This window comes from Neodiprion fabricii, chromosome 5 (genome assembly GCF_021155785.1).
Source record: "Neodiprion fabricii isolate iyNeoFabr1 chromosome 5, iyNeoFabr1.1, whole genome shotgun sequence".
NCBI classification, from domain to species: domain Eukaryota; kingdom Metazoa; phylum Arthropoda; class Insecta; order Hymenoptera; family Diprionidae; genus Neodiprion; species Neodiprion fabricii.
In genome coordinates, this window is record NC_060243.1 from 32,792,357 (window position 1) to 32,806,250 (window position 13,894).

At 41.8% G+C, this 13,894-nt stretch overlaps 1 protein-coding gene and 1 long non-coding RNA gene across 5 annotated transcripts; one reads left to right on the forward strand and one right to left on the reverse strand.

Moving 5' to 3' along the window:
• Positions 1–57: 57 nt before the first annotated feature.
• On the forward strand, positions 58–3,478 carry LOC124183271 (protein phosphatase 1H). Of its 4 annotated transcripts, XM_046571555.1 has the most exons (7): positions 58–172; positions 357–591; positions 680–937; positions 1,017–1,234; positions 1,313–1,583; positions 1,685–1,944; positions 2,052–3,478. In XM_046571555.1, exons 2-7 carry the CDS (start codon positions 406–408, stop codon positions 2,299–2,301), a joined length of 1,443 nt encoding a protein of 480 aa, XP_046427511.1. In that variant the 5' UTR covers positions 58–172; positions 357–405; the 3' UTR covers positions 2,302–3,478. The 4 variants fall into 4 exon arrangements, with proteins under 4 accessions (XP_046427511.1, XP_046427512.1, XP_046427510.1 ...); XM_046571556.1 differs by lacking the exon at positions 357–591 and having other exon boundaries at positions 82–172; XM_046571554.1 differs by having other exon boundaries at positions 93–591.
• Positions 3,004–4,629, reverse strand: LOC124183277. Its single transcript, XR_006870953.1, has 2 exons — positions 4,229–4,629; positions 3,004–4,148 (listed from the first exon to the last, which is right to left on the reverse strand). It is a non-coding gene; the product is annotated as an uncharacterized LOC124183277 (long non-coding RNA).
• Between the last annotated feature and the right edge of the window lie 9,265 nt (positions 4,630–13,894).

The following is a 13,894-nucleotide window of genomic DNA, read 5'->3' on the forward strand; positions in this document are numbered from 1 at the left end:
CACCCCCCACTCCAAAAAAGTTCCCTACTTTCCAGAGATCTGTAATCTGTATGCATGGTGTAAGGAGTCCTATATGTAAGTCCGTGGGTAAAGTGGTAATATTAAAATGGGCGCTGTTGACCATCAAGCAAAACGTCAAACTTCAATTGGCTGTCATAACCTGCAGCTAGATGTGTAGTAGTAAAATTTAATAAATCAAATTACTAGTGTTAGTTAAAGAATCCGAGCCATTACGGTCGCAACATTAACGCGAACAAGAAGATGTTTGCATTTACTGAAAGAGGGAAAAATGCGTCCTCTATTTGACGCCTAACCTATAACCTGTAGTAACAAATAAAGCAAATAAACAATTTCAGGACAAGAAAATAAAACTCGCGATAAGACGAAGCGAACAACAACATAACAATGTTCAATAGATTCAAATCTGCGCTTCTCACTGCTGTCGGGGCCAGTGAACTAGGACTCGAGTATCCGCCTGAATCGGACAGTGAAATTGGAACAGATTTTCTCAACTCTAATCTAGTCTTTGAAGTTGAGACTAAACCTTATAGCAGACCAAGTTTCCTGGGTCTTACCAATGAAGAGACACAGGTTTTAAACCTTAGAGACATATAATATCGCACATGTTCCCACGTTCCCTTGTTATTTTAACTCTATTTTGAAAGATAATTTTTTTTAGGTAAGCGCTGACCATCGAGTGCGACCTATAATTGTCCCGAGAGATTTGAGTCGGTTGCCTTGGTGCGCAGGCTATGCAGAGTGCATTAATGCTGGTAAGAGTACCTGGAATGAGGATCAAGCAACTGCGACCCGTGGGGATTTAAAGTTGGTCGATTCGAACATCACGCTGCCCTACATAATGTTTTCAATGTTTGATGGTCATGCTGGATACCAAGTAGCCTTAACGGCAAGGCTACATCTCCACAGGATAATTTATGTAAGTTACAAAATCTTTGACTCACAGAAACATGATGGAATATTAGTCTGTACTACTGGTGACTTATTTTATTTTTCAGGAAAAGCTCGCTTCCATACCTGGCGAGCATCTACTCAGCGCGAAACAAGGTGGTTTAGTCAATGGCAGAGATCTGGTTGTAGGTGCTATTGAGCTTGCCTACAATCAAATGGATCAAATGGTGGAACTGCAGTCACAGAAAGGAGGCGGCGGTTGCACAGCCATCACGATACTCTTTCTCAATGGCATTTTGTACGCAGCTGGTGCTGGTGATTCCAGGTAGAGAATTACCTTCTTCCAACGCCATATTTTTCTGACAATGTCGACATTAAAGAACCTATTAAAAACATTTTACAGAGCAATATTGGTGGTTGGTGAGCAAGAACGTGCGTTGACGCGGGATCATACACCTGATTCAGAGTCGGATCGTGTAAGAGCCTTGGGTTCTTTGAGGGGAGGAGAATTGCTGAGGGGCCAATTTACCGCGCTCGAATTCCGTAGGCGTCCACTAGAGCGGGAACTGGGCTCTCACGTCATTTACAGAGAACCTTACATGACGGGCTGGGCCTTCAAGACACTGACCCACTCAGACCTGAAACTGCCCCTCATTTCTGGACGTGGAAAAAGGGTAACTATCAATTTATTTTGCAACCCTCAAGAACGGATGAAAACATTAAAACGGAAGAAACAAGGCGTATACACTAAACGCGGTGCAATACTTTTCTACAGAGCAGAGTAATGGGTACTATAGGCGTGACTAGGGGCTTTGGAGACCACGGATTAAAGGCTGCGAACACGGGAGTGACGATAAAACCGTTTTTGTCATCCCAACCTGAAGTGCAATCCCTGAAACTCGAGGAATATGATCTCAGCGAGAGAGATTGCGTAATCATCGCCACTGACGGACTCTGGGACGTCGTTTCAGACGAGGAGGCAGCTAACATTTTGAGGAAGACGGTCGCTCCCGATACTCCGTCGTTGGAATACCGGTACATTTTTTTTTTAGCTCCGGGCTTTTTTTTAGGACAAATTAGCTCCATTATTTGTCCAAATTTTATTTCACCCGCAAACAAAAAACGTGTTTTTTTCTTCTCAGTCTGACTATGGGAGCTCAGGAGCTGGTGCAGGCTGCGCGAGGACGATTGGTGGGCCGCGTGTGGCGAGGGAAAGTTGAAAATCCCGAAGATAAAGAAATGAAAATATTGCCGATGGCGTCAGTCGACGATATAAGTGTACTTGTTGTGCCGTTGTATCCTTATCTGTGCGAGCATAAGCAATGGCTGAAGACTATTCAACAAGATCAGAGGCACGCTCTTGACACGATGCAATCCTCCGCCACGAACTAAATCCAAAGATCGTTGGCGCAAGAAAATCTTATGAGAAGACGTATTACATAGAAATAAGTGACGATATAGCAAATTAAGGAAAAAAGAAAGCTAATTTAGAACAATTTTCCTACTAATCTTTTATCAGAAAAACTTGGAACCCCATGAGATGAGGGTCCCAAGGGTTAGTGAAATCCACCTTATAGGTGGTTAGAGAATAATGCGTGTCACGTAATGGGTTGTTAATATTGTTAATGATAGGTTAGCGTATACAAAACGTGGAATAGTATGTTTCGTCTTTATTTATTACCACGTTCTATCGTATGTTTTAAACATTTTCCATTCGGTCTCGTATAAACATTCGCATGTGCGATCTAGGTACTAAGGGCATATTTTTTCAAAAATTTAGGTACACACACGGTATAGGGTAAATGTCGCAAGGAACATTGGCAAATCACAACTTTCGAAAATAACTTTCGAATAATGGGAAGATTAGCAACAATGTTGATAATAATTACGATGAATTTTTATGCATACATGAACCATGAATACGTGTATATCGCCACGTAATTAGATTTATATGACCACCCATTAATGATATTTTTGTGGTTTTTTTTTATCCTATATAGAGTTGTTACTCAATAATCGACATTCCAATAAATAATACAGGTGTAAATACGTATAACCTGTATTCGTAGGTGACAAGGTTTTTTTCTCGTAACAGAGAATGAACGCACTTTCTGGGGATTTAACAGAATGATTCTGGAAATCGGAAGTATTTCCAATAGTGAAAATCGTGGCATTTGCAATGATTTTATTTATTATGCCGTATGGCACTTGAAATTGGTATAACCAATTGAAACACACAATATTCCTATCTTGCTGCTGTGCACCGTATAAGTATTTATATTTCTGTACATGAAAACTAAGAATTATAATTGAATATCAATGCACAGAATTTTTTTTTATTAATATTAGTATTCTTGTACAATTTGAATATAAAATATTATACATTTCAACTACTTAAAATTAATTCTTGTGTACGAAAGCACTGATACTTTACGATATATACGTATCAATTCTCAACGATCAAATATATGCAACCAATCGTGGAAGCTAACAAAATGAAACCGACATTCGTTAATGTGCACGTCGGCGTAGTTATGTTATGTCAATATATAAAATATCACCAGGACGATTACTTGTATTACATTTATTTTTCCATTATTTACCTTTATCCGTATTTCGCAAAGAGAAACTGAAAAAGAGAAGATTTGTCGTAGCAACTGATGTTTATTCAACTTGGCTGAATACTTCGGAAAAAAAGTATTATTTACCTTGTTGGAAAAATTCTCATCACTTGATGAAGGAGAAGCAGAGTTTTGGGTGTTAAAATTTGCATTGCCAAGTCGAACGCCATTTACGACAATTATCATGTAAAAAATACCTGGAAAGAATGTTTTTTCTAACCAAAGAATTTCGGTTATTTCAAAAAAAGTTTTCTTTTTTGCTTTATAAATTACTCACGCCCTGACAACCATGTTGTGTTCTTAGAAACAGGTGTTACGAATGTAGGTTACTCAGAAAGTGGCGCTAATTTCTATCCGTACCTAATTTCTAACTTACTGATGGTTATGGATTACAGATAGAATTAAATTAGCTATAAAACTTTTCTTCAGTCCTACCCTGAATGCTTGAATTGCCCATGCAACTTTATTGTGTTGCTTCGCTGCTTCTTTTCTTCGGATTTGATTCCGTGTAAGAGGAAGTTCAGTATAACGCGCTAGGCTTGTTGCACTTTACAAATCAAGAATTCTCACGTGCTGTCATCTATTAATGCGATTTCATAGTCCGTGGCATTATATAACCTACAAATTCCAAAATACCTGGTCTTCGTAATATACATACATCTGATTTAGACACAGTTTGCATGATGTCAATTGCGTACCTCATTTTTCGAGTAACCTCAGACATAAAATCCTCGAAAACGATAAATTTGCCATTTGGTAAGCTCTGGAAATGATCGCATCACCGAAATAAAATCGGAAGTGAAGCGATAACGAAGGCGGCCATATTGAATTCAAGTATCAATTACTAATCGACAGTTTCGATACGCTCAAGAAGTTGTACGTAGGTGGTATTTACATTTCGTACCGAGACCTCACTTCCGAGCAATGACTAAATCCCATTATTCTGTCACTCTTTTCACAATTAACCTTAAAGATCAGCCCGTAGGTACAGTGTCACCGAAGGTAAAATATAGTCTCTATTCTACTGATTGAAAGCAACGTGACGCAATGCCGAAATAGGTGAGTGTCTAAAGTCGCCTAACGATGATGTATCGCCTGGCTATGGGACTCCTGTACCAACTTGCGGCGATTCTGATGTACAGTAGATGTACGCAGCAGGGACCCTGGGCACCTATATACATCCACACATACGCACACATATATATGGTTGAGGATATCTAATCCGCACCTCTCCATTCCTTTAGCCTCACCATGACAACGAGTCTTCTCCCCCTTCGGTGATCGGATACACCGTGACTGATCGCCCGTCACGCAACTTCTCACCGTGAAAAATATTATTTGCCAAGGTATAGCAGGTAGGTGTGCATGCGTGTAACTACACACATCCGTGTCTACATGTATACCTATAGTTTTTTTTACTCGAGATCTCATCTCGACTTTTCTTACCCACTTCACACTCACCAATACCCTCATACATTTTCCACCTTCGCATTCAACGTGCAGGTTGGTATGGTATACAGATATTTTTTAACATGTATGTAATACGTATCTTTGCTGCTGATTGTAGAACGAATATATTCATTCGCGACTTCATTTATCGCCAAATTGAACTACTTTGCGATAAAAGTTTGCTCTTCATGGAATGTGTATCTGACTATATTGTTGCAAAAGGTGAAATCACCCGTTTTACCCCCTTTCTAATGATCTAGTGGTCATCATGGATAAAAGATAGATGAGAGCTCTGATATGTTCTGAAATGGATGAGGCCGCTACGTCAACCAATATTTATTGTAATAAACCGCCTTGTTTCGCATTTTCCCATCTTTTAATCTTTGTCTGTCTTGTTCACTTCTTGATTACTCAACAAACCCGTATTTAACTTCCGTAACACCCGAGAGTGTTGCAATATAAATACCAACATCTAGGCGATGAAATTAACCTTCCAAGAACTTCGAGATTGATATTTTCAGTACGGTTTAAGAAAACACCGTCAACTCTGACCATAGTTCTACCATTACGATACAAAGCAACTAATGCGGAATTCGACATTGAGGGTTATCCGAGGAAGTCGGAATACTTCCGCCGTTCGATCCTCGAGAATATCGTCCTCGGCGATAGCCTCCAGGTAGACAAGAGGTTGTAGGTAAAATTTTGTTAGGCAGTTATCGTTGTACTCATCCTAGTCCTCGTCTTCTTGCTCCTCTTCGTCGTCGTCGGTGAAGTTTGAAACTCGGTGGAAAAGCTTAATGAAGATCAGACGTCACTCCCTGATCCCTCAGCCGCGCAAGCCCCTTATTGCGAACCACCTCTCTTTGGCTTGTCTCTATCGTCAACGTCTCAGTTCCACCTGCAGCGTCTCCCTATCTTCGTTAGCTCAGTCACCCGCCCTGGAATATACCTACTCGGCCCATCGTCTTTCTCGTCCCTCCAAGAACATAAAGAGGGTAGCTAGCTGTATACATACCTATACGGTACATGTCAGACACCTCGACGTAACGTCTCGTGGAATTCCGTCAGCCCCTCTCGCCAGCTTGCTAATTTTCACGATAAATACCCGTCCCGAGTCATTTTCTCACAGCTGTCTCTCGGTTTGCTCGTATCTTTATTTTTTCATTCCTTTTTACAACCCCCGCTTGAAACAGCTTCTTTTATACCTTTAACACGACGTGCTTTTTGGCCACCATTGACGAACCCGTCCTCTGCGTTCATTTTAATAATTGGATATGGCGAAATTGTTTCATAGCGAGAATAGGCCGGAAGTGAGTTATTCTTCGGCCAACCTACCCATGGTTTAATGGGTAACACGATGGGGGCATTGAGCGTTTGCAAGCACGTTCTGTGTGCGCTTCTCCTTATTGTTGCCAGGCGCTTTGGTCCTCTGTTCCTTTGGTTTGTCGACGGAAATTGCTTCGGGGATGTACCTACATTATACGGTGCGGAGTTTATCCACCGTGCGTTTAAATCAACCTCAAGAAACCACACGGCATTGTGCTATACGGCCCTGTTCCAAATCGTTTTAAACTATCTTCAAACTATCGAGACTTGAAGGCAATAAATCCCACTTATGTGCTCCGCGTCTCCTTCTTCAGCTCGGTTAGTTTTCAGCAATTCCAGCTCCATATCTTGATGCGAGCACCGGAAACTCCGGCGGCGAAGAAACTGTTCAGAAACCGGAAAGAGTCAAGCAGCCATCGCGGAGAAAAATTATCCATCAATTGGTAGCTCGCCAAGAAATTATGCTCGATTCCCATTCAAAAATATACAGGTACTTGTTATGGTAATGGACGCCGTTTCACTAGAGACGTGAAAATAACCATTTATTCATCGCAAAGTACCGGTGCAGGAAAATCTGACGACAGATCTTTTTCGATCTGTGGTGCTCGATGTAAGATTTGGTCGACACCTTGAACTCGTTATTCAACTTCAAGTTCACACAATTCTTACGTTCCCCTTGGAGTTCTTGGAAGGTAATTTTGTTCATTCCCTTCCATCAAAAGCAGTTTATTTGCCTTTGGGCAGCAGGGCGACTAGCAGGAAGTTAGAGATTTGAAGTAAGAGTTTTTCCACCCAGCTCACTGCCTGTATACTTCAGCTACGTTACATAAGCAATAGATATTGTAGTAATAAATAGGCATACTGTACGCGTGCATAATTAACGGGTCTGAGTGACTGAAAATCGATCACTGACAAAGGTTGTATACTTTAGACTCACTCCGTACACAGCTCGAGTAAACTCAACAGTTTGGTTAGCCGAAGAATAGCCTTCCACCCCGTGGTGTATTTATAGAAAGTCTCAAGGGAGTAAGCGTCAAAGTTGCCGGATACTTGCGGCGTGAGATGGACTATCTTTCTTCGTCACTGTCCGCCGACCAGGGGTGGACCGAGACGGGAAAACCGGCGTTTCGGAAAACCCAAACAAAGGGAGAAGAATAAAAAATCGTTGAGACCATTCCTGAAAGACGCGACTCTGTGTTTTCGTATCGTTCTAGACGAACCTGACTGAGTTGACTTATAATCGATGCTAATGGACGTACAGTTCTTACCCAACCCACCCGATGTAGTTCACCTGCAGTGCATCAGTTGGCCCACGTCGGTGAAATTTGGACAGGTTCTAAGCTCGGTGAGCAGATTGGGAGGGTGGGCAGGGGTGGGCAGGGAGGGGGGGGGAGGAGACGACGTTAACTGACGTGACGGCCCTGTCGCTATCGGATGACAAAGTCTTTGCAAAAACATAAAGCTTCTTATCGATCGGCCGAGGATGGAGCTTTTCTCTTACAGGCTTTGTCCCCGCGTGTCGCCTTCGACGAACGCTAAACTTTTTCTAACCATTAACTATTTCTTTTTAGATAGGAAGGTAGGTACGGAGAAAAAGCAGGTACGTACCTTCGGTCATGAGTTTTTTCACATATCTCTTGGCCTTGTCGTGATATCAGAATCGCAAGTTCACTTTGTACGCTTTTATGAAATGAAACGTCTATTTTCTCTACTGTACCTCGAACGATGTATAAATGTCACGTCGGTGGACATCCGTGTCTTCGGTCACGCCACAGTGCAAAATGGTGGGTTTCTGACTTTTATTTCGCTTTTGACGTGTACCTGTAATTAAATACTATCGACTCACCCCTGGAGCCCCGATTCCTCCCGCTCAAGTTAGACATGAAAATTAATATACCTTCGTTTGAATAGTGATCAAAGCAACATACGGAATATATGTAAATAGAATTTTGCGGTCTAGTCCAAATGACTGGTGTTCTGAACGGTGAAGGAAAGAAGTAAACTTAGAGGTTCGATTTGTGAAAATAAAGTTAGCTTTGAATTTACGTGTTTTTACTTTGACGCATTTTTAAAAACGTTGTGGTATTGAAAAGAAAACGGAGATTGACTGGAGAAAAAATCGAAAAGTTCTTCAGGCAGCCATTTAAGAGTTGTTTGTAATCTTCAAATCGATGTACGGCAACTTACAACTCAGCTGCTATCTGCCATTTATATACGATTCACAAACGGCATTCGTAAGGACAACTGATGACAGAATGGAAATAAGCCTTCAGAGGGAATACCATTTATCGTCACGTGTCCGGAATGCATGAAAGTTTGAGTATGGACTAAGTGCAGTACAGGCTAGTTCGCTCGTTCAATACAATGCAAAAGGTTCTGGAACACGAACATAATTTACAGCGCTGAAACGCATCCTGATTTTGTCAGTTTTTTTCAAAAGGAATCTACACACGCATACACGAAAGTGAAGTGATACTCGTACGATTTGCCTATATGATCACATCAGCTACCACCTATTGGGGTTTTATCTTTCGGGAAATATATTATTGAAGTATTGAAACGTCCACTTGGCATATAAATTGCCTCATGTCAACCCAAGACTTGTACCGGAACGGGAGTGGACTTCTTTCAAAATCACCCCGAGCTTCAAAATTTCACGCAAAGTGTGCGGAGCGGTCGGACACTCTTTTAAATTTAATTCAAACTCCGGAACTAACTTGACCTTTGTTTCAGACAATTCCATCTGACCCCTTGAATTCACGGTCTCGCTTCCAACCTTGCTTGAATAGGGATGGCACTTTGGTCCACATTTCTATGGGATACGTAAATTAATGACACACCCTGTGCTGGTTTTTTTCCTAAAGAAATAGAAGCGATAAGCTAAAACTGAGGAATCGAGATGCGTGTATGGCAATGTACAGGTGATTCAAACAATCATTAAAAAGAGGCTGAAAAAACAAGATTTGTAATATTGTGACAATTTTTTCATAGACCAACCGATAAGGAACTTACAGACTAAACCATGTGTAAAAATGCAAGAACAACTGGTATTCACCATAATCAGCCATCGTAAAAAAACGCTGAGTAAGAAACCTCGTCCAGAATGAACATTTTCTTCTGCGTAATAAAACCCGCGTTATTTAAAGAGTGACTCGCCATTTTTTCCTGTATCAAAAATATGCAGAGACCTGCCCTGTCGACTGATCCGCGATGAGACCAACATTGTTGGAAGTAGTATAAGCACTTGAATGGTCAGCCAGCACGCCTGACGTTGGGCAACTCCGCATACTCGAATGCAAATTCGAAATTCCCACTTTCATGTGTTTCCTGAAACACTGCTGTGATATTACTTTTTCCTTACTCATGAGAAAACATTTTCCTGTAGCGGCATATTTTTTTTTTGCTATTTGGACCCTGGGAGGAGCGCCTTAGGCTTGCAGGCTTAATTCTGTACGGCTTAAAGTGCGCGATCTCGTACTTGGTGTTCGAACACACCGCAGAAGAGCATCATTCACAGCCTTCCCCATTCACCGAGCATCACTTTACTCCATTTGCTCCATTCGTAGCAGAGCAGTATAGTATAACGTAAGGGTGCTTCGCACTAAATTAGTGCCAGATTGAATAGCTGCCTGAGCAGTAAACAACCGGGCTGCCCACAGCGTTAATTATCACCAACCCCTAGATTAGGTTACAGGCAAATTGTCCGGTATTAAGATGCGCGATTATCGCGAAAATGTCTTAAGCTTCAGGAGCAATCATGAGATCGTAAAACCCACCCAGCAATCATAGGATTCAAAAATGCACATGCTGTAACCTGAATTTAAAATAGCGAGACTAACAAAGTAAGTCTCAATGGACAAGTTAGACACATAGTAATGTGCGTGAAACGCTCTCTCTAGATAAACAGTTTTCTATGGCCAACCGGCGTTAGTTCGAGGGATGAGCGATGTTCAGAAAATAATCGATACTCGAAAAAAAAAAATCGATTATGTAAATAGATGAGCTTCAAAAGAAAAAAGGTCGATACATCGGTAAATCGTCGCGAAAATACAGATTTTACATCTTTGCAAGAAAAAGATTTTTGTTTATTGTATAACCTCATTTTTTAACAAATATACACATCAACAGTTATTGTTTTTTTTTTAACTTCGATTTTTGTTCAATCGTCGCAGTTAGTCCTCGTCGTCCACGTTCGAATTACAAAATCACGGAAAAAAATCGAGTTCATCCAACGTTGAGAAAACTAAATCAAACATCGATTAATCAATGAAGAAAACATCGGTGTTCTCGATTAATCGGAAAGAATCGCTCATTCCTAGACATTTCGTACGGAAGACGCGTAATGTCAAGGTATGTAAGAGCTTGATATTCATTAATAAGTATTATTTGACATAATATCAACTCGTGTGAATCCTTATTTGGGCCAGACGGGCGATCAACCTTTTAAGTATACGACACACCGGCGACCGATCGTCCGTGGAATCTTTTCTTTCATGGCTTGAGGTGCTTTTTTCGCCAAACTCTAATCAGATCACTGCAGGACGCGAATCCATGGGATCGGACAATGATAACGGGACAGTATCGTTTCGACCAGAGATGATGGGGGCAATTTTCGACGTATTGCATATTTCCTTGGATCGTTGAGCGCCCGGTATGAAGGCGTATAGTTTGGAGAAGAAGGGCCGAGGCTATCCAGGTGAATGCGCAGCCTGTTGTACACATGCGAAGCATATCTGTAACGGTGTGTGGCGATCTTGGGTCTACACACACGCGCCGGGGGTTCGCATTAGATGGACTCGGGTTAGCTCTGAATTATGGGGGTCCTCGTCTATTACCAGATTGGGGCCAGAAACACCCTACCAGAAACCACGTGATTCTTGGACCAGCCTGATCGCGTTTCGCCGTCTATCTAAACCAACGACAATGATTATTATTGATTTAACCACCACCTAGTGGTTTTCATTTTTCCGAACCATAGTCAGCAATTCGATCGATTGATAAAAGCGGAACCTACATGTGTGTGTATAGATGGTCCGCTTCTTTAGATAATCTTTGCGACACTTACCTCGTACCAAAGGTACGGTGTAATGTAATATGAATAAAAATTTCACCTACTTGGAATCGTCGCGAAGAAACGTACGCAGGAATTTTATAGGTGTTTATAATTAAGCAATTAACGGAGGCTGGTACGACGCGAGAGGTATAGCAGAAAAAGAAGCCTCCAAGAATTTACCATTGGAATGCCTTTCTTGTATCTGTTAATAAAGTTCGCGGCTGCTCGCGTACCCGGAATGTTGAAGAGTATAGAGAACCCTGTGAAAAAAGTTAAGACGAGGAGAAAACTGATGAAAGCGAGATTAGGGGAAAAATCTGGAGCTGTAATTGGGGACCGAAAATTGATTTAAAATCGGAAAATCGGTGTACACCGGTACAGCTCGAAAAAAATCGGATTACGAGGTGTATAATCGTTTCAAATATTTCAACTGTCTTGTTCAAATTTTTTTTCTTCGTTTATTCATCGTGTGAAACGTGTGACTGAAAATCCTATCGAACAATTTCCGATATGTATATAAGTAGGTGTAACGATGAACAAGGAGACACGCACAACACATACGGTTGTAGGCAGGCAGCTATCTTTTGGAGCGTCACTCTTCATTCCGTTCAATGAGTAGTCATTTTTTCATATAACCATCAGCATCGCGATGAAACGTCAATCACCGATACGTATAATATTTTCGGGAACAATTAGTTGGCTGAAGGCTTTTCCCGTGCTGCAGAGTGACTGTTCGAATATCGAAACGGAACCTTTTAAATTTACCAACATGGCGAACCTGCATCACGCATGGGCGTGGAACCGCGTGATTTCGTCTCGCTCCAGCGTTTCGCGTAGATTTTCGTCCAACGGACTTTGACTCGGCATCGAAATCGACGTAAATTCAAATTCGTCGACCATTCCGAGTCCGATTTTTCAAATTTCCAAACCACAGGGTGTCTTCGGTGAAGGTGACCGAGCGCGATTTGCTTTCGTGCGTTTCGTACGCCTATGGCAGAGATTCGATCGCCATAGAATACAAAACCCGCGGAAAGGTTCGGGCGAAGGGGATCTAAAGGGACCCCCGGTCGCTCCCTGAACGTGAAGTAGCGGGAGCCCGTGTTTTCGGTGTTATACATCCCATTATACGGTGACTCATGTAGTTTCCTGTGGTGAGAACACCGGAAATATCGGATGGTTGGGTCTTTCACGCCTCGATTCAAAATCTAAAAACTGCATACTGGGATACCCAGCAGGGGAATGTAACTGGAACGATGTAAACGGCGCGGGTAAATTTGTGACGATTACTAAGGCGCGGAAAAGGAGAGAGAGTGGAAAAAAAGAAAAAAAAAACAGACGCCCAAGAATGTCCTTCCGCAATCATTACTTCGCCTTGCAATCCTTGCCGCCGTCGCGGCTCCATTTTGCCATCACTTATTCAAACACACCCGTATCCCTCTGTCACATGTCGAACCTTCGAATGCATGAAATTAACCGTGGCACAGATTATACCCAGGCGGTGTATAACACACTCACCGAAACCATTCTTACCTCTGTCCCTAGGCGTTTGCGATATTTGCACCGGTGTATAATTTGCACAGAAATAGAGTCCGGCAGCGTTATCGAGCGTCGGAGAGTCCATAGTTGGAGTTTTATCACGTATTCATAATGTCTGCGAAAGTGTTTGCAGAATGTCTACTTGGAAAGCAAACAAATTTTTCTCTCCCCGTACTTGTTTGTTCGTTTCTTTGTTATTCACCTCAAACAATGAAAACTGATAACGTGTAATTAGGCATAGAATAACGCTAGCGATGGAATTCTGGCTTATAGGTATCAGCCTCTTTGATCAACGTGGATCGAATATCCTGTCGCAGTATACACCGTTTACTCATGCACACATACATCAGGTCAAATTAACCCTGCAAGTTACCGTCGACGAAATAATCACGGGATGTTCGTCACTGAGCTTGAAATAGGAAATGGGTAACATAATTTCAGTTATTCTATCTAATAATATCACCCCGTGCGATATAACCCTTTAGGAATAATTTCATCGGAGACAATTATTACCGCGGTTGTCTTGTCCCACGCTACTATTCACGGTGCCTGATATTATAAGCTCGCCCATGATGAATTAATGATGCCAGGCAGACGGATATAGCCGAAGAGAGCTTCACCGAGGTTTTCGCTCAAAAAATTCGACAAGTGAATGACAAATTAATCTTTCGAGGGATTTAAGTGAGATCCAAATAGTCGGAAGATACAAAAATTGACCCCGATCAATGTGAAGAGGTGAGTTTGTGTCCAATGCCGGAAGTTCTTCATAGAGCACAATGTGCAGTATGGTAATCACTGAAGTTTGTCAATCAGCAACCAACCGCGGACGATAATTACGGCGAGCTGTTATATAGTGAGAGAATTTCTTCGGATCACACCGGTTCCATCCATATGTCACATGGAAATTGTGCTGCCTTTCACGACGAATCCACATGATTGTGTGGCTGGTCTTGTATCGACCGTAGAATGACGCAGGAACGGACACTCGATACTTAGAATC

Coding starts and splice junctions, on each gene's coding strand:
- LOC124183271 (XM_046571555.1), top strand. CDS start 406: ATGTTCAATAGATTCAAATCTGCGCTTCTCACTGCTGTCGGGGCCAGT. Junction 592..679: donor TTACCAATGAAGAGACACAG/GTTTTAAACCTT, acceptor AATTTTTTTTAG/GTAAGCGCTGACCATCGAGT. Junction 938..1,016: donor ATCTCCACAGGATAATTTAT/GTAAGTTACAAA, acceptor TTTATTTTTCAG/GAAAAGCTCGCTTCCATACC.